At 39.4% G+C, this 23,103-nt stretch overlaps 1 protein-coding gene across 4 annotated transcripts in view; it reads right to left on the reverse strand.

The window, feature by feature from the left end:
* The window catches only part of IGF1 (insulin like growth factor 1), an 83,170-nt gene extending 62,298 nt beyond the window's left edge, over positions 1–20,872 (reverse strand). The window contains exons 1-2 of one of the 4 annotated variants that reach the window (XM_050750244.1): positions 20,533–20,872; positions 15,883–16,039 (exon numbers count right to left, since the gene is read on the reverse strand). In XM_050750244.1, the coding sequence (XP_050606201.1) occupies positions 15,883–16,039; positions 20,533–20,595 (220 nt within the window). In that variant the 5' untranslated portion in view covers positions 20,596–20,872. Of the gene's footprint in view, positions 1–15,882; positions 16,040–18,718; positions 20,510–20,532 lie in introns of those variants that run through there. The other 3 variants (XM_050750245.1, XM_050750246.1, XM_050750247.1) reach the window with 3 other exon arrangements.
* Positions 20,873–23,103: the final 2,231 nt, after the last annotated feature.

Raw genomic sequence — 23,103 nt, forward strand, 5'->3', positions numbered from 1 at the left:
AAATCTGCCTCCTTCCTTCACCAGAATGACTTGATTGTCCTTTAAATTCTAGCTGAGCTGCACCCTTGCTATGTTTGGGGAGGGCTATAGAGTTCTATAAAGGTAAGGTTTGTGTCTTATTTATATAAACCAGCAGCAGTTAGTCTGGTAATTATGTGATAGCACAAAGGGAATAGATATGTCTTGAATGTAATAAAAGAGACAGGTGTATAGTTAATATCCAACGAGATCTTGCATATCTGGAGCAGGAGTGGCATAGATCAGTGTATGCTGAGTCAGATAGGTATATAATGAATAAATTAATCCTGCAGGGGCACACACTTCACATAAAAGGGTAACCAAAAACTGCCACTCAAGAATGCAGGCTCAGCCATGCTGGATTGCACCATTTTTTTTTATAAGACAAGTTGTTAATCTTTGTTTTTTAAATAATCTCTTGATTTTTATATTTCCAAAATTAAAACAAATACATATTGGGTGGACCAAACAAAACATGTCTGTGGACTAGATGCAGATGGGGTAGGAGTGGAAACATTTTGTGACCTGGCTCTAGAATATCAATTCCATGTGTATAGAGCTGTACTTTACTCATTTCTTTCATCATTAGCTTTGGCTAACCAGAAGACACTCAATAGATGGTGTGTATTGGGATACCATAGGGGACAAATACTCCCATCTGACTCAAGCCTGCGGCTGTATGACTGAAATTTCATGGGTCCTCCCACAAAGAAACCTCTTTGAAGATGGTGTCATTGTCCCTTGGGTATTGCTAAATACAGAGCAGGTGCCCAGCTGATGATTCTGCAATTAAATTGGGCAGAACTGTTATTTTACTTCCATACATTACTAAAGCACCCAGCAAAAGGAATGAGAGAATGCTAACAAAAAAACAAACAATAATCTCCATATCCAGTCAGATTTCTTAAGGGATTTTTTTTAGAGATTTTCATGAACAACAGTAAATATTCATTCTGGAAAAGGTATCAGAGATTATCTTGTCAACACCAATTCAATGGGTGGAGTGCCAATGAGTCAGGGATGTCACTGTATTAAAATAATGTGCATTAAATTCAAACAAATCAAATGTATAATCTTGGTCTAAGTCCAATACCGTCTTATCCTTGTCAAGAATACAGTCAAGAAGTGGCATGTTCTTAAAGTTCAAGTAAAATGTGTGTGAAAAAAATGTGAAAACTGTATTAGTGACTTTTTTTCCCTGCCAAACTGGAAAGAGAGATCATAATTATCACATTTCAAAGGTGGAATGTCTTGGTTCATTTACATATCATTGTTTCAATGGCAACAAATTTTGAGACCCAGATGACTAATCATCAAATCTACCAAGTTATTTAGTGGTAGAGTTCTGAGTAAATCCAAGATTTTCTAACTCTCCAATCCAAAGCCCTCCCTTTCTTTTTATTGTAATTTCAAGAAATACAGGTTAAAAATTGGTCCTCTCTCACTTTACCAGCTCTGCTGTGGGACAATGTCCTTTTGAAGAAGCACACCCTTCAGATATCAAGGCCTTCATTAAAAACCTTCATTAAGGCTGGGGAATTTGAGTTTCAGAATGACCCTCATGAAGGCCGGAAGCCAGCTGTATCTCTTTGAAAAGCAGCTTTAAAGTTTACCCTTCACCTTCTGATAGGTGACCAAAATAGACTTTTCTTACCTTAAAACCATTTCTCTAAAATCCCAATGCAATGGGAACCCTAATAGAACTAATTAACTCAGACCCATAAGAAATAATATTAGAATCTGGCTGAGTATAACAAAGGATGATATTTGATATGAGTAAAACACACATTCGTCCACGTAATGCAATTAGATTTTTTACTCTTTTTGAAGCACTCTTGCCTGGCTGTTCTTGAAAAATGTAACTATTGAAAAAGAAACTGGCAAGATCTTAAGGACTGGGGCTCAGTTCCTGGCCCCAGTGATGGGCTTGGAAATTGCAGCTACAGCAATTAGAAGTTCCAATTTCCAGTTCACGGAAGGTCAGGCCATGGGGTTATCCTTGGAGCAGTCCTATAATTCCTCCAAGGAAAGGTTCCACCAACTTGAGGGAATCTGGACTGAATACAAGTGAATCAGCACATATATTGTTAATGGCCACAAGCAGGTTTGACCTCAACATCATTTTTGAAATCTGCAGTGAGAGTTGAGCTCTGATCTTTTTGTATTCTCTCTTATCAAATGTGAGCCACGAATTAGCACGTACCTCTTATTTCCTGCCATTCTCTAGATGGGGCTTCTCAAACCTTAACATGCATCCAAATCCTGTGGGTATCGGGTGAAAATGCAGATTTTGATTTAATCGTTTTGGGGTCAGGGGCCCTGACTCTGCATTTCTAAAAAGCCCTCAGGTTTCTTTGAGTAGTAAGACTTTATGTCTATGTCTATTTTCACACACTAAGCTTTTGTTTTTTCTATGCAACATTGATACATTCCCCTTAAACAATTTGTTAATCAAACCAATTAGCCCATTGTAAACAAGAGATACAAGAGATTTTTTCTTGCCACAAAACACTTTCCCTAGCCAGTAATCAAATCTGGTTTCTTTTAAGAGATAGATGTTTCTGTTCTTTATTATTACTATTGTTTTTGATATGTGTGTTGGGGAGGGAGATCAAAATCATTTATATTCACTGAAACCAATCAGCCACCGAAGGACTTTAAAACACTAAGTGGCCAATGTCTACTTCAGAACCAGCCAGAAGTAAGCCTTTCTGTGTCTTTAGCTTACACATCATGATGCTTTTGTGCAATGTTACTGAACCCCCATCTGACTTATCTGGTAAGGGAGATTTTCATAATTGCATGCAAAGCACTGATAATCTACAGAAATGCCAGCCAGATTTGTGGCACTAATACCTTTCACAAGTCTTATGATTCATACGACTCAGGGACCACAGACTGTCTAACTTAAGGGAAGCCTGAAATGATACTTATTGTATGTGTGTCATTGATCTTCTCAAAATTCATCCTCAAATATATGTTCCATACTAGGAGGTAAGAATCAGCAGAAAAGAAGGAATCTTTGGAGAGCCAAAAACATCTCTACACCAAATTGAGAGAGTGGAATTATAAGGTGAATGCAATTAACTGGCAGTCACATCTATGTTGAAAACATAGTCATCCCTTTAATAGGGAACATTTGCTGTGCTTGACAAACTCACAGTGAAATGGTTGGATCCATAGGAAGGAACATGCTGAAAATGGTTTCAATATGATCCTGTTTTTTCACTCAATAGCCATTGATTGAGGGTGTCCAGCCAAAAACAATGAGAAAATGAGCCAACAATAGTCTTACCCTTTGACCATATTAGATAAAGTTGCAGCTGAAATTTGTTATATGTTTCAGGAATAACAAAGCATCCATATGGAACATATATTTGGCAGTGTGGCAGCTGATGAAACCAGGAAAATTATACAAATTATCAATTGCTCGCTCCCAAATTACCCCAAAAAGAAATTAGATCCATTTTCAGTAGCTTTGCCTTCAAATTTCTTCATTCCATGAGTCACCACTACCTTCTGCCAAACTAAATATGTCTATGAACGGCTGGAAACTTTAATGGAAAGAAACATAAAACTCAAACTACGTAGGAAAATTTAAGCTTCTTCATGGAAGACCTTCATGGAAGACTAGCAAGTCAGGAATGTGTGAAGACAGACAACACATGGATAATACCTTTTGTTTGGGGTCGCTTCTGAATCAGCGAGCAATACAACGTGCTGGCTTGACTTCAAATTAAAATCAGTTCTTTCCTTTGTTTCTTTTGTAAGCCTCCAATCTCTCAAACTACTAGGGTTTATTAAGGTACACAGTCCTACAGTCAGGTTGATCAGATTTGGGATAAAGAGACTTCATGATGTTATCCAATGGATGGTAGAAATTAGTAAATGAAGATTTCATGAATGGTTAAGAGCTTAATTTTCTAGAAACTATTCTGAGGTGTTATGCCAGAAGCATATGACATAGCAGTTCACTTTGAGTTTATGGACTGTGGTTATGAGCACTACCCTCAGATGAGTTTACTGAGTTTAAGTTTAAAGGGTCCAGCTGTGCAAAGAGCTCTGGACCAAGCGTGAGGTGACTGAACTGTAGCCCTGGCTTTCCGACCAGTAGCTCCGGCTTTTCCAACCAACTTTTGTGACCTCATGCACATGATGTTTTTTCTGGACCTCGGTCCCCTCATCTGGGAAGTGAGAGCACTGGACCAGATTGCTCTATATGGTTCTTTCTAACTCTTTAATTTTTCAATTCTGCGTTGGCAAATAGAAACCATTTGTAGTGTTCTCTAAGGGCTGGTGCTCCAGCTGTGATTCATACATTAGCCAGGGATGTACCAATTGTTGCATACCTTCCCTTGCCCACCACTGCTCCTATTAAATAACTCAGATAGAAGTAGAGAGAAACTGAGTGGATTATTGGTGAGGGTCTAGTAGCCTTTGAAAATTACCTGTTGACTAGAATTAGCTTATTCTTGAGCTGGGCATTTTCAGTGGAGCAGCAGTGAAGAGGTCCTAAGAGGCGACATCTACAGTAGACTTGTTGACTTTTTTCTCCTATATCTTCAGTCTCAGATGCAAAATGATGGCAGTAGCAAATTGTAAGTCATGGTATATATTCAAGGGACTGGAAGAAGGAAATAGCTTTTGGAATGACATTTTCAATATCAAATCAAGAAATTGTATTTAGTGCTCCATATTAGATGCTGTGAAAAACAGGGCGGGAGGGAAGCCCTTAAAACTTAGTCTGTGTTCTTCTGAAAATGCTCAAGATAAAATAGAGAGAATGAAAATTTACAGTAGCAGCAGTAGCATTTGATTGTGTTGTTCAAAAGTGTTATAAGTGCATCAAATGCTGTGTCTCTGGGAGCCATGGGATGTGAGGCTCCTGGGATAGAAGAACCACAGAGTCACTGATCCATATGGTGATAAAACTCACAATTTTGATTTCATGAAAGCCACTCTCAAACCAAAAAAAATTAATTCCCCTAAGTCAGGCTGTGATAAGAAAAGAGTTTGGATGTACAACTTGAGAGTGCAAAGATACTTTTTCTGATTAGTGAGTACATTTCCTCTGCTGAATGCTGCTTTTTGAGACTAAGCAGAAATCACCAATAGCTGACTTGAGAGAACAGAAATCTTTTGCCTATATGTGATATCTCTCAGTGACTACCCAATCACCTCGTGGAGAACAAAGTCTTTAAGCAAGCTCAGTGTGGTAAAATGATAGGCCCCATCTCTTTGCTGCTTCTCCCAATGAGAGGAAATAAATGGTGATACTGAGTGAGCATTCTGAGGATCCATTAATTAACTCTTGGGTGGTCTCAATGTAAAGTGATATGTGAACAGGAGGCAGCAACATGCTTTTCTTTTTAATTAATGAGGTTGAGAAGATATATTGCCAAATTAACTTTTCCAGATTATAATTGTTGCCTAAGGTTTTACAGAAGTCAAGCCATTGATCTAATTTGTGAGCCATGATTAGGGATACAAGGCAAAAAGCATCCAATTCAGTTCATCAATCGTGACATATTTGGATGGCCCTTCGTTTCCAAAGCCCTACTACAGCTGAGCCTCAGAACAACTCAGAGGAGTATTTTTATTCCCATTTTATGATAAGCTATGTAAGGCTCAGGGATGTTAAGTGACTTCTCCAAGGTCACAGAACTGTTCAGTAGGGGAGCTGGGTCAGGCCCAAATATGGAACTTCTGACTGTTTCTGAGCAATTGAATAACTGTGATAGGACTCAGATAGGAAAGGTATAAGAAAGAAGGAGAAAAATTGTGGTCATTACCTTTGAACCAGGCTTTTTCACTTGTGAGGAATTGAGAGTTTATTTATTATGTGCCTGACAAGGGGACAGCCACGTATGTTAAGGTCAAAGACAAGCGGCTGGGTGCGGTGGCTCATGACTGTAATCCCAGCACTTTGGGAGTCCAAGGCGGGAGGAAAACCTGAGGTCAGGAGTTCTAGACCAGCCAGGCCAACATGGTGAAACTCCGTCTGTACTAAAAATACAAACATTAGCCGGGTGTGGTGGCACATGCCTGTCATCCCAGCTACCTGGGAGGCTGAGGTGGGAGAATTGCTTGAACCTGGGAGGTGGAGGTTGCAGTGAGCCGAGATCATGCCACCGTACTCCAGCCTGGGCAACAGAGCAAGACTGTCTCAAAAACAAAAACAAAAAAAGATAACCAACTTCTTTTTAATTTGCTCCAGGTGGTCTCAATCAAACTTCTAAGCACAGGGTTCTGCTCTGAACCATTTCTGCCTGCCCTTCCTTTTCTTACTAAAATACATGAATTCCATGGCTACAAGGCAAAAAAGAAAAGGCCTGCAAAAGGTTTTAAATAGGCTATAGGAAGAACTTTTATTTTTCAGAGAAAAGCTTTCAAAACCACAATGACTCTTCTCATGGCTTGCTCCAGGCAATGGACCACAGGCTCTGGATTAAAGAGTGACTGAGAATTGATGTGTTACTTTCACTTATGGTCTTCCAATCTCTCTAGTTGCCTCTCTTCTGGAGATTTGTCTAGTCTAGGAATCTTGACTGGGGGGTGATTTTGCCCCCCAGGGTACATTTGGCAATGTCTGCAAATATTCTTGATGGTTGTGACTGGGAGGAAGGGACTGCTGGCACCTAGTGGGTAGAGGCCAAGTACGTTGCTAGATATTGTATAATGCATGGGGCAGCTCCCTCTCCCAGCAAAAAACAGTCTGGCCTAAAACGCCAATAGTGCCGAGGCTGAAAAAGTCTGTTGCCAATGGTGCTTGGGGAAAGTTGAGTGAAGAGTATGAGAATAAGGTAAGATTTTAAAACAGTCTGGGCACGGTGGCTCATGACTGTAAATCCAGCATTTTCGGAGGCCGAGGCGGGCAGATCACTTGAGCCCAGGAATTTGAGACCAGCATGGGCAACATGGTAAAACCCCATCTCTACAAAAAATACAAAAGTTAACCGGATGTGGTGGCATATGCCTATTGTCCCAGCTACTGGGGAGGCTGAGATGGTGGGAGGATCACTTGAGCCTGGGAGGTTGAGGCTGCAGTGAGCTTTGTTTATACCACTGCACTCCAGCCTGAGCAACAGACCGAGACCCTGTCTCAAAAACACAAAAACAAAAATGAAAAAAACCCACATCACTTAGTCTCATAAAGAAGTTGGGGATAGGGTCAGCAAGGAGGGAGAAAGAAAAATCTATAGTGTCCTTAAATCCATTTAATCCAGAATTCTAACTCTTGGTGGTCCTTTCCCCAGTTTTATAGGTAATCAGGAGGGGGCTGCGTGTGGGTTGGCTCAGTGCACACTTTCTAAATCGCTTGCCTCTGATGAAAGACCCATTTCATCAGGGTAAATGGCACAGAGGTAGTACGATCTTCCCAGCAATACTCTCTGGATTGCTCCTATGTCTGACAAATTTTCAAAGTTTAAAAAGGTCCCTCAAACAGCCTTTTAGTACCTCATAAAGATGAGAGATGAAAGAAGAAAACCAGAAGAGATTCATAGAGTATTTGCTTGGGAGTCTGCAAAAAAATCAGGTGTAAATTTCTTTTGGCTTGGGACAGTCAGAGAAATCTCCAGAAAGAAAAACTGATCCAACAACTCGTCAGACTGTTTCAGATTTTCCGGGAGCGCAGCTTTGCTAAGTCATTCCAAAGCAGTTCTACCAAAGTTGACATTGGAGAGAGTGACCAAAGAGTCAGAATAGTATAATATACAATAATAGTCAAATTATGACCTTAAGTGGACTTGGAATGCCCGAAGTACATGTGAATGCTTTTCACACCATATAGGAGACAGGCAGGGAATTACTTTAGTTTGTACAAATTTCCACAGCAAGGGAATAAAAGGGTTAATCTAAGTCTCAGGTGAATTTATTGAAAGGAAGGAACCAACAAGATCTATGCTCATTTGGATGAATTTGATTGGAGACTTCTTTTGGTCATTTTAATTTGCCAGGTAACTCTGACACAGACATGGCTAATTGCTGCTAAATGGAGGAATACTGCAGTGGGAGCAGAAAACAGAATGACAGTATCTTCTCCCTTCGTCACTGATTAGCTGTGTGACCTTGCACGTGTCACTTCTCTCTGGACTTCAGTCAGCCTTTGGCTAATTCTTCTTATTATTTTCATTTACATGAATATATGGGGTAAAATTGCAGTTTTGATACATGACTAGATTGCATAATATTGACAAGATTATTTTTCTAAAGGACTTCTAAGTTTGTAGCAATCTTCAATTTTATTTTCTTTGAACAATCAAGTAGTCTTAAGAGGGAGAGATTATAGAGATGTATACTTAATCAATAATCAGGTTCTTGGGTATTTCCTCCCCTCTTTTTGACCCCTCTTTTTTTGGCATGGAAATCTTTATTCCTGCAGAATGCCTGAGCATTTAATGCAAAAGATTTTAATTTAAAAGAGGTTGTGTGGTCTCTGCTGGTTGCACAGTTTCTCTTTGTGTCTGTGCTGCTGATGATCAAATATTGCAGAGCCATTAATTACCTTAGGACAAATGCAGACGACCATGTGCAAAGGTTCTGGCCAGTTGCAGAAAGCAATATGCCAGATATAAAGTTAAGTGAAGGGTTTTTCTTGGTATTTAAGGTTCAGTGAAAAAGTAAGAGGGGCAGCTATGCCAAGAATGAAAAGCCAGAGCTTGCCAAGTGCTTCTTTAAGTGGCTTTAGCCAATGTGAGACTAAACAATGCATTAAATAGGCATACAACTTACTGCAGTTAGGGAATTGCATGTCAAATAACACCTCTTTGCTATGTTTTAAACATGATCTCACGTATAGATAAAGACAAACAAAATGCTGTGTTGTCATCTCCTTAGTCTAACAGCTAATAAGGCCTGGGGGTTTGAACTTTCCAGGCAACCTAAAGTAATTCTTTGGGATGTCTCAGGGAGAGGTGTAGGATGGAACTCTGCCGGGGTGGCAGCTCAATGCAAAAATGATTTTTTGCCACCATGGGTTGTCAAAGACGTCTGGCTGCACAAAGGAGCAAAGCCCTTGCAGGCTTTTATTGAGAACAATGAGACATCTCCTTGGGAGAGACCTTGTGGCCATTTTCACTGTGTCTGAATCTTTGGTGTGGGCTGTAAAACCAGCAGACAGGCTGCTGGAGAGATGAAGTCAGCTCTAATGGAGACCTTGGGCAATGATGGCATGACACAAGATGTCCGGTCAAGGTACTGGAGGCCCATTGAAGTAGCAGAATGCCAAAATTCTCTCCTGCATCCAAAATGTCTCCCCTACCAGCCACTGAAGATAGGATACATTTCAATACCAATGGTCTTCAAACAACTGGTTGAATAATACCAGCAAAGGTGGTGGTCTTGCATCCCAACCACTGGCTGCTCCCACATCTCCTTTTATAGTCAAGTTGGGGAAGTTTCTTCCTGTCTGGATTATGGTGTCTGTGACCACCTCCTACCACTCTAAAAGCACCCCAAGAAAAAGTTTAGTCCAATTAAACAGCAGTTTTTTAGTAGGTCTTTGAGAAAAACCAATGGAAGAAATGGTTGCAAGTAATGAAGCACTTGAGGTTTGCAGGAAGAGGAAGAAGATTTGTAGTTGGCCAGAAGAGAAGCTCCCCAGATCCTACTGCATATCCTGGTGTACACAGGTGAGGTGCAGTGTTCTGTCTGAATTCAGCCTGTGAAAGGTCTTGTACAGCAGCAACCTCTAATCAAAGAAGACTTTTCTTGTGCATCCTGAGCAAGTTTTCTTAGCATTTCTTCAATTTTTCCAGAAGCTAAAATATAGGGTCATTAAATAGATACCTCTCTCATGCCTCTTTTCAAGGAAGTGTTCAATATCAATTTAGTCATCCTGGGATTCTTGCTCCTTATCTCCCATAAGACTACCGGGATTTTGGAAGTATCTCCCTATGCTACACACTTCTTGGAGGCAAAAGAACTTAGCTTTGTTTCTGGAACCATTCAGTGGGGTAAGTTACAAAATGTTCATGTCTCACATTTCTCATTTGTCCCATGAAGCAATAATCTTTGCCCACCAAGACTGGGGTAAAGACAAAGTGAGAGAGCTGACACAACTGGATTTTGAAAAAGTAAATATACTAGATAAACATAACATTCTTCATGTTATTATTACTAATACTACTACATAATTCTTACTACTCATAATAGATTTTTAATCAGCTGCCTCCAAGGAGAGGAAATGAATGTGTAATTAATTGGGCAGTTCATATACTTCAGCATTGGCAACAGATTCTGCAATTGATCTCAGAAGAGAATAATTAAGTGTAATAGCTCACATATGTGGTGCTTACTATGTGCCAGGCAATATTCTAAGTTAACATATTCTAATATAATTATAAGTAATTTAATCCTAACACCAACTCTATAAGTCAGGCTCCATTTTACAGATGAGAAAATTGAGGAACAAACAGGTTAAGTAACTTGCTCAAGATCACTCACCAAGTAAGTTGCAGAGCTGGGGTTCAAACCTGAAGTGTTTGGCAATAGAGGCCATGCTCTTGGTCTTGAACCCTTTGCTTTCCTGTTTATAACTCTCCCTCAGGAGGGAGATGGTCTCGAAGGGCATTAGCATGTCAGAAACAAATGCAAATTATTTTCTAATTTTGCATCATTTTCTTAGTGGTCCTATGGTTGCAGAGACTGGTCCTTTACTATTTAAAGATAGTAGCAAGCATTTGGGGTCAATATAAAAACACATTGCTTTTCTTTAATAATATCTGTGGCCTATTAGCTTAGTGGTACTAATGAGGCCAGGGTCATAAGGTCAAACCCCACATGTACCAATTAGTTTCAAAGAGAAAAGCTTTCCCACAGCTAGTGACTGTACCCCTAACTTTGACCAGCTGTCACACAGACGCATAGCAGGCCTTCTAAGGGGTACCAATAAAAGGAATGAAAATGGTGCAACTCAAATCCAGCCCCACTCAAAACAATGCTAATGGTGGGTGAGTGTGATGCCAGATTCCCCGATTATATACTCTCTTCTTTAATTGAAAAGGTAATAGGCTGGGAAGAGGCTTTTGGTGAAGGTTTAGAAACCTGTAGATTCTTATTTGTCCCCTCTAATTTAATAAAGGGCATCTAAAAATGAACGTACTAACTCGACCTCACAGTCAGGAGAGTGAGAGAATGTAAAGATGAGAACTGTCAATGGGTCTATCCTAACAAAGAAAAATGACAGTCTGTTTTCATGAGGCGTGTGCTTCTTTGGCTCCTTGGTCCAAAAGACCTGCATGTATTTGGTCATATCTAAGCTTCTATTCCATCCCCGAGGGGTTGAAATCCAGCTTAAAGCAAAATAAAACGAAGAATCTGGCTCCTTTTACTTTAAGTGAGTGGAATCTCCTATCTCTGGGGACCAACAGAAACTATGTAAATAAGATAAAAGAGACTAAATGTTATTTAGTCACTACTTAAATCCAAGGTTCTTCTTTCTTGAATAGCACCAGAGCTTTGTTAATTACAACCTAGACTATGAGTCTGTTAAAGTTAGAAGAGGTCATTTATTTTAATAAAATTCCCTTGTTTTATGGACAAGGACATTTAGACCCAGGAAGTTTAAATGCCTGCCAAACTCCTACAGCTAATGAATGACAGGTCTGGGAGTAGTTTTCTGGACCGTATATATCAAAGGAAAGAAGCTTGACTTAATAATAATAACCTAGATCTAAGAAGGTTGTTGCAATCAATAACAATGAAAGTTCGTTGTAAAGTTTCACTTAAAGCCCTTACAAAACAGTCTGTTTTAACACATGGAAAATGCCATTTGTTTATTCAGACCTGTTCTTAATAACTATACATTGGAAGTATGTTTTACAAAACCTATAAATCCTGAAGAGCTGAAAGAATATCCAACTTTCTTTTCTAATTGATTTACTTCTCCATTTCCCCAGACCGCCAAGGTAAAGCATATACAGTTTATTTAAGGGACTGTTTATAGACTCTTAAAACTAAAAAAGACCCCAGAAACTCTCTTTCAGTTGCTCTTAATTGAAACCATCCAAGATGGTTGGTTGTCTGTCAATTTTTTAAGAATCTCCAAGGAGAGAAATTCCACAGGCCCATAGCAGCATGTTAAAATGGTTAATCACCATGGCTGTCAAAAATTATATCTATGGTAAGCTTCACTTCTCCTATTTCATTTGAAGCTCTTTTTTTTCTTGGTGTTTTTCATGCAAAATGAGGTTGTAATGAGCCACCCTTTATAAGGGCTCCATCAATCTAGTAAGAAAATCGCTAGCTCCTTCCCAATGTGCTTTCATCTCCATTATGCCACCATTTTTCTCACAGGACTACAAGAACACAAGGCTGGCTGATAGGCTCTCCTATCTTCCCTGTGATGCATAGGAAAGAATGAGTAATTAGCTCTTCATTGGGTCTTTCATTTCATAAAATGTCTAGGGAAGCTGCATTAATTATACATGAACTGTTCCATTTATGATGGGATAATGTTCACAAACAGATAATCTAGAAGGTTGCTTTCACTGTGCTGTAGTGGAACTTGGGCTTGAAGGGAAATATGAGCTCATTCATATCATTGGGTCAATCTACACACAATAAGCATTACAAAATATTTTATTCAGAACAGTTCTAATAGAGTTAAAAAACTCTCCTTGTTAAATATTGCAGATTGACAAAAATGATAGATACGGAGGCAATTTTCTTTTAGATGTTTGAATTTCAAACTAAAATCAGAAACTGCTTTCTACAACTAAAAGAATTGTACTTCCAAAATGGATTTGAAGCAGTTTAAAATAAAAGGCACAGCCACAATCAAACTTTGAAAATAAGTGTAAAGAGAATAATAAGAGTCAACTGACAGTGTATAGAGGTGGGGAAGAATGCTTCCCTCTAAAAAGTATTTCAAAGACTATGCTTACAGCTGACTTCTCCACACACAGTAAATCTCAGGGGATGAAAAGGAAACTGAATGAAATTTGTTGACAACAGTTAATGCCTGTAGGAATAATTGGCTCAGACACAAAACAGACATCAATGTAGCTTGGGGATGACCAAAATGCAGCAGCCTCTAAGTCATTGTTAGTATATATTTTTTCATTTCAAAAAAATAAAAGCAGTTTTATTAAATAACTGGATAACCATGAGGTGAGAAGTATTGTCCACAGTATTTGACAACCTTAATTCTTGATGGTTTTTAAGACTAAGATCCCAAACAAGTAATTCCATTCTATTCAATTGGATTCAACTGGATTCAATTCAATTCAATCCTGTCAGTTCAACAATCAAATATGGGCAGCTACTATAGCATCCAGGCAATGAGCTAGACACTTGGATTCAAAGGTAAATAAATATGTCCTTTGGCATCAAGGAACCCATTGACAGGGTATCATTCTTGGCAGGGTAGACCCTTGTAAGGTGAGACCACAAATGGGACAAAATATTCAGGAAAAACATAAAGGATATAATCTATTCTCCATGGTTATTTTTCTATTACAACAATAATACTTAGTTGCATTTTTCTTTTACCACTCAACTCAACTGTAAGCCCCTTGAAGTCAAGGTCAATCTCTCATTCATTTCTAGGCATCTCATTCATATCTCATCCAATGCTTACACATAACAGATGCTCCATCAATGTTTTGAATTAAATTAAAATAATCTAAATGGATTAACTTCTTTTGGGCAAATAAGATTGTCCAGTTGATTAGAAAGAATACTTTTAACAAGTATTCTCATTAACAAGAATACTTTTGTGCATGAGGGTATGTTGGACACTTTTGTGCATGAGGGTATGTTGAATTAACATAAGTCATGGAATTCTAGAAGGCAAAACTCATGACACACATACTTTCAATGACAATACTGATAATATATGATTTATAAAACCACTTTCTAGCTAAAGCCATACAGTAAACATCAAGATTTGCTATATATAACATTTCCTTTTCAAGTTATTCAGACACAATTTTTAAAAATTTGCTGAAATTTGATTGTTGTAGTAACAGAACAAGAGAACCTGGAAATTGGTTTCCATTTTAGTTGTCCAATGTTCTTAAGTATCTGTGCAAAAACATGTAAGTATCATACCGTTACTTAGGAACAATCATTTTTTCCATTCTCATTTTTCATCATTTAATGCAAACATCATAGGCATAGAAGGATCCAATTTTCATGCACTGTGCATGGAAATTCTGGAGCATGTCATGTTGAACAGCACAATTCAACCTGGCACGTAACAGAGGACACTTCTAGGCTTGGCAATTACCTAGTGAACTGGATCAAAGGAAATTGCACAAATGGATTATCAAGGGGAATAAAAGTCCTCTTGGGCATAATAAGTGAGAAACACGTTTTCATTTTTTAAAAAAATGAAGATCAGTAGCTGCAAATTATAGAATAATTATGACCCACTGTTGGATCATGTGATGTCCCACAGTTATCTTCCACAGGGTATTTTAAAGGTAAAACAAGTCTGCTATTGGAAAACCACTCACCCAATGCACTCATTCATCTGCTCTGCAACAGAGAACTGGATAGAATTGCTTTATTGCCAGAAAAATAAATGAGTTCATTCAATTAAAGCACTGGCTGGAAGCAAATAGTGGGAATTTGCCTATTCAAATAGTAGAAGGTACTTCTGATTCTCTGTCACTAGTGATTTAAAAACTGTTTGTTGCCAAATCCACTGCAAGTACTGATCACCAATCCCCTCACAAGCCTCTTCCTTCCCATCTCCCTTACTGATCTCCAGACCGGTATACACAGGCCACCCTCTACCCTGCCAGTCATACACATACATACCCCACCTGCCTAGAGAGAAGCTGACATTTGGGAAGGATGAGAGAGACTTCAAGTGTGTGAGTCATTAGAGGAGCTATTCAAAGCATAGTGGGTAACTGAGGTAAGCTGTCTACACTGGAGTGATATGAACCTTTAAGAATGACTCATGCTCAGTTTCCTGGAACTCTCTAAAACTCCAAAGAATTATAAGGAATGAGCATCTGGCTTTAAATATTTTGCAGTCCTATACAGTGAGATAGATGCATGGGAGCTAGATTCTTTAAGTGATCAGTTCCCATAGGAATCATTGACTTTTGCTTGTGTATATTATTTACACACCTTGACTTGGCTGTCTACTTTTCATTGGCTGTTGACTTTCTAATCACCTAAGAGCTACTTAAGAGATAAGTGACCCTGTACTTGTCAGAGACCCTTTTCCAGATGGTGACATCATTGAAGGGTCCCAGAGAAGAACTATGCCAAAAGAGAGCAACAACAAAAAATCAAGGTCAATTGGCATAGAGGGCAAATTCGTATGGCATTTCAGTTTGCATTTAGAGACAGTCTCTGTATTTGCAAACAGTCCTGCCTTTAAGTGGAGTTCACCTTCTGTCTGTTCACGGTGATTTCATGGTGAATGGAGACATCTAGGATGCGCCCTTTAATATTTTTTCCCAGATCCACATGACTGGAGAGTCCTTACTAGTTTACACCAGATCACATGGCACTTAAAGCAGCCCTGCATGTGTTCCATATGTTTATATGTGCAACCATAGGTTTTGAAAACAAAAACATCAATACCTCAGGGCTATTTTTTCCCATCCTTTCATTGAAAGGAATGAAATAGTGAGGGTAGATCATAATAGTTGAAAGAAGGCTTAGCAGGAAGTAGTTAAAGACGAATTGTAAAGGAGGAAAATTCCATCCTAGATCTGCAAAACCTGCCAAAGCCCCGCCGAAACATTATGCTTACTTTAAGGTGAGGAATCTCAGAGGCCTAGGATGGTTGCCAGACACGGGCAGTCATTCAGTTATTCACACACTCCCTGCGGTTGTAAATCCACAGAGCTGTACACGTTAGACTTGAGCAGCACAGTGAGAGGGAGGGCTACTTACTGAAATAAAAGCCCCTGTCTCCACACACGAACTGAAGAGCATCCACCAGCTCAGCCCCGCAGAGCGTCTCCGGTCCAGCCGTGGCGGAGCTGGTGAAGGTGAGCAGGCACAGTGCCAGGTAGAAGAGATGCGAGGAGGACATGGTGTGCATCTTCACCTGCCCAAGAAACAGAGGGAGGGTCAGGTTTCTTCCTTGGTCCTTGCAAGGGGAGTGGGGTTGGACAGAAGTGCATTGACTCCCACGATTCCACGACTGTCATTAATCAGGACTACCCAGCACAGAAGTCAATAGAGTACATGAGAACCCAGTGGGAGTTGTGGATGGAGCATGTCTCGGCATCCAACAACCTGTGTTTATTCCCCTGGCTACTGTGGATCCTTGGAGGAGTCCTCTCTGAACCCTTTCATTATGGGTTCCTATTTCAATGAATTGAGATAAAATATCTAGAAACATTTACTACGGAAATGAAAGATGCTATTATTACAGTGGGATCCCATATCACTCTGAGACTCTGGTAGGACTTTTGAATTATCAAAGATTGTGCTCAGTACAGATTCGAGGCCAAATAAGTTTTGTTAATTTAAATTTCTCAATATTGGCCATCCACAGATGGTACATGCATTCATTATTGAGCAGAATATTTTTAACCAAAACATTATTCCCTATTTTTGACTAAAAATAATTTGCTATGGCAAAAAAATGGCTTTTGACAATACTATATATCATCATAGGGTTTTTTTTTTCTCTTATTATGAGAGATGAGAGAGAGAGAGAGAGAGAGAGAGAGAGAGAGAGAGAGAGACACTGATTCCTTACCTGGGGAGTATCAGCAGTTGACACAACCACAAATAGAAGAAAATAACAGAAACAGAAAAAAAACATGAGAATCAAAGAATGAAATTGGCTCTAGTAGAAGCCACTCCTGCATAACTAAAGCCCCTGGCCTCAAGTCCAATATCAAATCAACACATGTTGAGAATCCCTTCTGTGTGTTTTTATTTTATTTTTAGTCACAGGAATTCTTGGCTTCATCTCTTGGAGGGACTTATGTGTCACTGTAACTATTTTATAGTAAAATATACCCAGGGACCCCTGGTTGGCATGACTTAGTCAATGATAGCCAAACAGCAGCCTTGCCAAAAGCAGCAGTCCTGTGGCTCAAGTCTCCCATCCTCACTCTAAGTAGTAGAAACCATGCTGAGGCAATCATTAAGTTTTTCCATATTGTTACTTGTGGCACAAAGATGTGGCTTTTTCCAAGAAGCCTCCCAAGGTGAGTTGTTTCACTTCTCTCAGATGCATCTACTTTCAACATCACAGGAAGAGTCACTGACAGGGTGTTAGGTGAGGGGCCCTATTAAAAGGGTTGTGGAGTCACTCTGGAAGCTATAATTATAAAAAGAGGCTTTTTTGAACCTCACAGTAGTGGCAGGTCCATTCAACCCCATCAGTTTTGAAGAAACAGTCATTAATTTTCTGACCACCCTCCTTGCCCTCCATGGACTCTCAATTTAATGGCTCTATATCAGTGGCAAAATTTCCCCCATCATTCTAATGAAGATTTCCATTTTTGTAGTCAGACCTTCACCTCAGCAATTGAAGAAAAAAAAAAAAAAAAAAAAAACCCAAACCCCTGTCTCTTGTTAACAAAATGTAAATATTTAGTTAATGGTTGTAAAGCAGTTGAAGATGAAAAGCGCCCTCTATTTGCAAATGATCATAAATAATGGACATAAAATAGAAGAGGAGGTAAAAGCTAAACTGAATATTTACTGCATTTTTCTCAACAGGATCTCTACATGGAAATCTTCCATCCCCCTACATAGCCCAAAACACTGGGACTGGAAGAAGCAAGTTATCATCCAATTCTCATTTTTTTTTCTTTTTTTTAGTTGTAAAATTAGTGGGGTTTTCCTGTTCAGTATTTCCATTAGAAACCTCAACAAATTCAACCCAACTGGACCTCATGGCATTTTTCAAAAGAACAAACCTGTGATTGACCTTGCAGAGCATATCCCCGCACTGCGGGAATGGGCCAGTTCTAGAAAGTATGTTATTCTACCAAATCCTATTTCTCCACCCCTCCCTTCTTTGTTGAGTTTATAGCAATGCTGAAGTCTAAGCACCTGCAATGGTAGATGCCTTCAAGTTCTTCAGCTTTCGTGAAATCCAGGGAATAAAATTACTCAAGTTATAGCCTTAGTGAATTTCAAACTTCATTAGATGTCAAAACCATATTTTTAATAGTGAGCTCTAGTATAACACATTTAAGTGCAGCAATACATATAAATCTCTAGAACTTAAGAATTTAATATTTTTTAAACAGATTTTTCTTTTTCTTTTTTTTTTTTTTTGCTGAGTTATATTGTCAGATAAATCTCAGTACTTATAGTTCTAGGACAAGATAGAACCTCTAGTGCATTTTCTTTTAGTTTAGGGAACAGTCCAGTACACCCACAGAGAACCAGATAATTTATCACATTATGTTCCCACAAGGGAAAACAATACCGAACTTGCTTAGGAGTTAAAAGTGTGAAACAAGTGGTCCCATATGTTCATTATTTTCTTGGCCTTTTATTTTGCCAAACACAAAAGAAATGAATAGAGAGAAAGGAAAGATATGATAGAAAAAAGGGGAGAATCAGAAAGACATGAGAAAAAAAGAAAAAAAATCAGAAAACACTTTCTCAAAAATCATTCACAAACCCAAATTTTAAAAGTTCTTTCTTTTTTAGAAATTTTAAATAAATGGAATATTAATTGATTCCAGATGTCTGGGCTACAATGAAAATGCCCTGTAAAATTTGAGGGCAACAGTCATAAGAAAATACTCACTGTAGGTGTAATCATTTTTGTTTGTTCCAGGTCTTTTACAGCAGGTCAGGGTGGGTATTATGAGGCCGATGTGAATAGAAAACTGAGGTCTTAAAAACATGTGCTGCTTTGTGGGTGGGGTTTGTGAAAGCATCTAGTTACATTTGGACACCCAGGCAGGTATGCTATGAGCCTGGGTAAACTGCCTTTTGTCCATTGAAACAATGAACAAATTGCACAGCTGGGATTTAAGTCAATCTTTTTTCCCCAACCAAGCCACCTATTTCCATTGTATGCCTATTGTAGCCGCCCAGATAGTGACCCGAGCTCCAGTCCACTCCCTTACTCCCTTCCCCCGACTCACTCACTTGGAAATACCTTGAGACTCAGAGTACAATCAGTTTGTGAGTTCTGCCTCTGGGCAGGACACCTTTACTCACTGAATTACATGTGAAAGACCACGCAGCTCCCTCAAACCACTTCCTGCTTCAAGTACAGAAAAAAGTAACAACTTATTAAGAGCTCCACTTCTGAAGTGTTCAGCATACACAGCAAGAAAAGTGCATTTGGAAACAATTTTCTCAACTTGTAATTAACGCAGAGATAACGTTCCACAGCCTCTTTTATGATCCCCTAAGTAGGGAGACAAAAACTCCAGCTGCTAGATCATATAGTATGTATGCACAGTGACGTCATTTCTTTGAAAGCAAGGTGGCCTGCATGTGTTGGCATCTCAGGAACAGCAGAATCAGGTGCCTGACAAGGGTGTATCTTTAACTCCCAGAGCCGCTTACTTGACTAGGGAAAGTCCTAGCGGTGAAGTGTTTGAAAGCAGCAACTGAATGCTGCACTAAGTGGCAAGACGTCTTATGAATTGAGCCCTCAGGCAATTGAATCGGTGGAGCCAGTGACAGCAGCTTAAAAGCGCTTGCAAATTGAAAAAAAAAACACAAGTCTTGAAGGACATAATTTTGCTGAGAATGGAAACTAGAACTACGGCCAGCAATCGGAAACGAGAAGTCGGTGCACCGACAGCAGCAGCCAGATTTACCTAAAGGGACTTCACGACACCGAATATAAAATCAGAGTTTTACAACACAAAACCCCAAGTCCAAACTCTGCCCATGAAAGTCCTCTTCTAAACAGAAAAGTTGGGCGAGCAGCTCTTAGAAAGTTTCTGCTTTCCATATACAGTATGTATTTGTTTAAATTATGCAAATATGCAAGGTCAGCAAGAGTTGTCAAGGAGTTCTTTTTTGGAAGAACAAATTACACTTTACTCTAACTTTAACTCTCTCTCCGGGCATAAGTGCAGAGTTCCGGGACCTTAGCTCCAAAGATCATATTTAAAAGCTTTAATATCATCTAAAATATAACTCTTCATATATAGCATGTCTTGTAAATAAAGTCCTGATGAGTTACACACACACAGACACACACACACACATGCACAAGAACATGGTCTTAAAAATAAAACATCTGCACCTGCAAAAGAAGAAAAAAATCCCCAAGTTCATATCCACGCTCTATAGCCCTTAGCCATAGACAGGATTTAAAGGAATCTTCTATAATGACACCACGGAAGCCTTGCAGAAGTGGGGGATTTAGCATAGTACCTTGCAATAGTTTCTACTCAGACAGATATCTGTGCAAATGCATCCATCTCCCCGAGCTATTTTTCAGATTCCACAGAATTGCATGTTCAGCAATTTATAAATAACTCCCAGTTCCGAAACAATGAAAATTTTAAAGTGAATAACAGTTCTAGGCAGAAGCAAACAGTACACAATTTAAATAAAATTCCCCAATGACTTCAAAGAGTAAGAAATATTTACCTTCAAGAAATCACAAAAGCAGCACTTAAATAATTGGGTTGGAAGACTGCTGATTTTTCCCATTGCTTCTGAAGTACAAAGTCTGAAAATGAATTGGTTAGCAGGAATAATGAAGCAAAAAGAAATCCAGAGAGATGGGAGATGTTGAGAGCAATGTCACATTTCAATTTTGAGGACTTTATTCCATTGCGCAGGCTCTATCTGCTCTGAATTTAGCAGTGACAGTGAGATTTAGCAAACAGAAGAGGGATTTAGAGAAAATCCTCACATTTATCTACAAAACACAGACACTGTAGACAGGAAACAGCTGGGGGAACATTTGCCTTCTCTCTCTCTCCCTCTTCTGGCAAAGTTATCGAGTAAGGACTTTTTTGGGCATGGTGACAAATAACATCATACCTTTGCATTTTAAAACTAGAGCACAGAAGCATTTTTTTCCCTTAAAAGAATGTGTGTTAGTGACAGGGTTAGCAGACTTTAAAATACTTATGCTGCCATAGAAAATAAGGATCTGTTTTCTGATTAACTTTCTGCTGGGCAGGAAGACACACACGTCTGCTCATACACCTTACCAGTATTAAAGGAATGTATACATGGGGGATGGGAGAGCAGTTTTACATTCTAGAGCAAATGCAAAATTTAAAACAAAAAAGAAAGAAAGAACGATAAGACCCTCTCCAGCAAACTCTAAATTTTAACCCCGAAGTGACTGGGGTAAAGCAGATTGGAAGACAGCACTCGGGTGACCCCTTGTCCTAGTTGCCAAGTGAGCGGAGTGATCTCATTTCCTAGAACCTATGGAGGGGCAGGCAGCATCCGATTGGTCCCTTTAGGACACTGTCTCATACTTTCTCTCCTGCGATGAGGCAAAGACTATGCCGAGCTGTAGAAACCAACTGAAATAGAACATTTTTCTTTATTCTTTAACTAGGCTGCCTGTCACTGTCCCCTCCCTACCCCAGCACTCTGGGAGAAGGGGACCTGGGGGCCAAACAATTTTCCTGTTGTTTGAATTTTCCACATAACTCAAACCTGTGTGTGCGTGCGTGTGTGTGTGTGTGACAGAGGGAGTCTGTGTGCCAGAGTGTGTTTTCTTTCTCTGATTTTTGTGTATTCTAAATAACACCAGCTGGCTAGCAATACCCTCTCAAGGGTTATGATGTCATTCAAATCCCTCAACTGGGTGACTGGCCGGCAACATGGTCCAAGCCAGCTGTTTTGCTATTTATAATGTACACTTGCCTTTGCCATTGAGAATTCAGTTCTGATCTTTTGTTGATACAGCGTGTACCTATTTCCCTTTGGTTTTGTGAAGCAGTAGATAAGAAAGTGGATTATAAAATAAGGTTGCAAAAGCCCAGAACAGACATACCTCTTTCCCTAGAGAGCTTTCCAGGCCTGGTTTCCCAGGAGTGGTAGAAATAACCTAGACCTTGAATTTTTTCTTTGCTTTTTTTTTTTCCCCACATGACTCTCAGGGGACTGACACATCAACTGAAAACAGAGTTCTGCTTGAAATCCTACTCTGGCTCTTTATGTTATCCTGGGGCCAGAAATTTGTTTGTAGAAATGGATGCCCTAACAAAAATCAAACAAACCTGTTTTGTTTGGAAGGGGGTTGGGTTTGTTTGGGTCTTCTGTGTGGTTAATACCTCGTAGCAATGTTTACCTTTCAGAAATCAAAGTTAGAAATCTGGAATTATGTTGTGTCAATGGTGCACTATGTTCAGCAACATTTTGTGAGCTCTACCATGTGCCCAACTACACACATCCCTAGGAAAACACAGAGGAAGAAGATATGGTCAAGTCCCTTCAGGGGCTTGCAGCTGAATGTCAGAGACAAAGAGGAAAACTTCACAGTCATGTGATGGGCATGTGCTCTTTTTAAAAACATGAACAGTACACAATGAGAGGGAGTGACACATTCTCTGGGAAGACAGGGGAGTAAAATATTTTGGAAAATCCAAAATGAGGGAGGCAAACTGTGTCATGAGAGGCTTTGGGGTACCATGTTGGGAAATTTCAGTGGATGGGATTTGACCCAAAGAGTATACTAAGAGGTATCATCAAGAGGTGGCCCGGTAGGTGGCCCTGGATTATTCTTAATGCAGGGATTACCCACATGTGCAGCTGTGTGAGTAATCCCTGCATTTAAGAATAATCTGTGGCTTCCTTTAATAAGCTCTCCTTGTGCACTTGATTTTCAACAAATCTTTTTCTTTTCTGCAGTTTTTGTGGATCATACCCTTTCTGAAAAATATCTATCCTCTTATGGACTTTGATGATGTAGATTGTATGGAACAAAAGAGCTGATCTCACCTGTCTTCCAGATGAGAAAGAACCTCTTTAACCAAGTTTGGAGAGTCAGACACTGGCTGGAGTCTTGGTGCTAAGTTCCTTGTTCCAACATTGGGCACCATTACAGGTGAAGGCCAGGACTTTGTTTAACCCCTTCCCACTGCAGTTTTAGCATACTTTAATTGTTCCAAGATGTCCTAGAAGCTAACTATATGTCTTCAAGTCTGTCACCCACTTTGATGTGCTCTCTTGACATGCTCAGTGCACAGATAA

The sequence above is a fragment of the Macaca thibetana genome, chromosome 11, assembly GCF_024542745.1.
Source record: "Macaca thibetana thibetana isolate TM-01 chromosome 11, ASM2454274v1, whole genome shotgun sequence".
Classification (NCBI taxonomy): Eukaryota; Metazoa; Chordata; class Mammalia; order Primates; family Cercopithecidae; genus Macaca; species Macaca thibetana.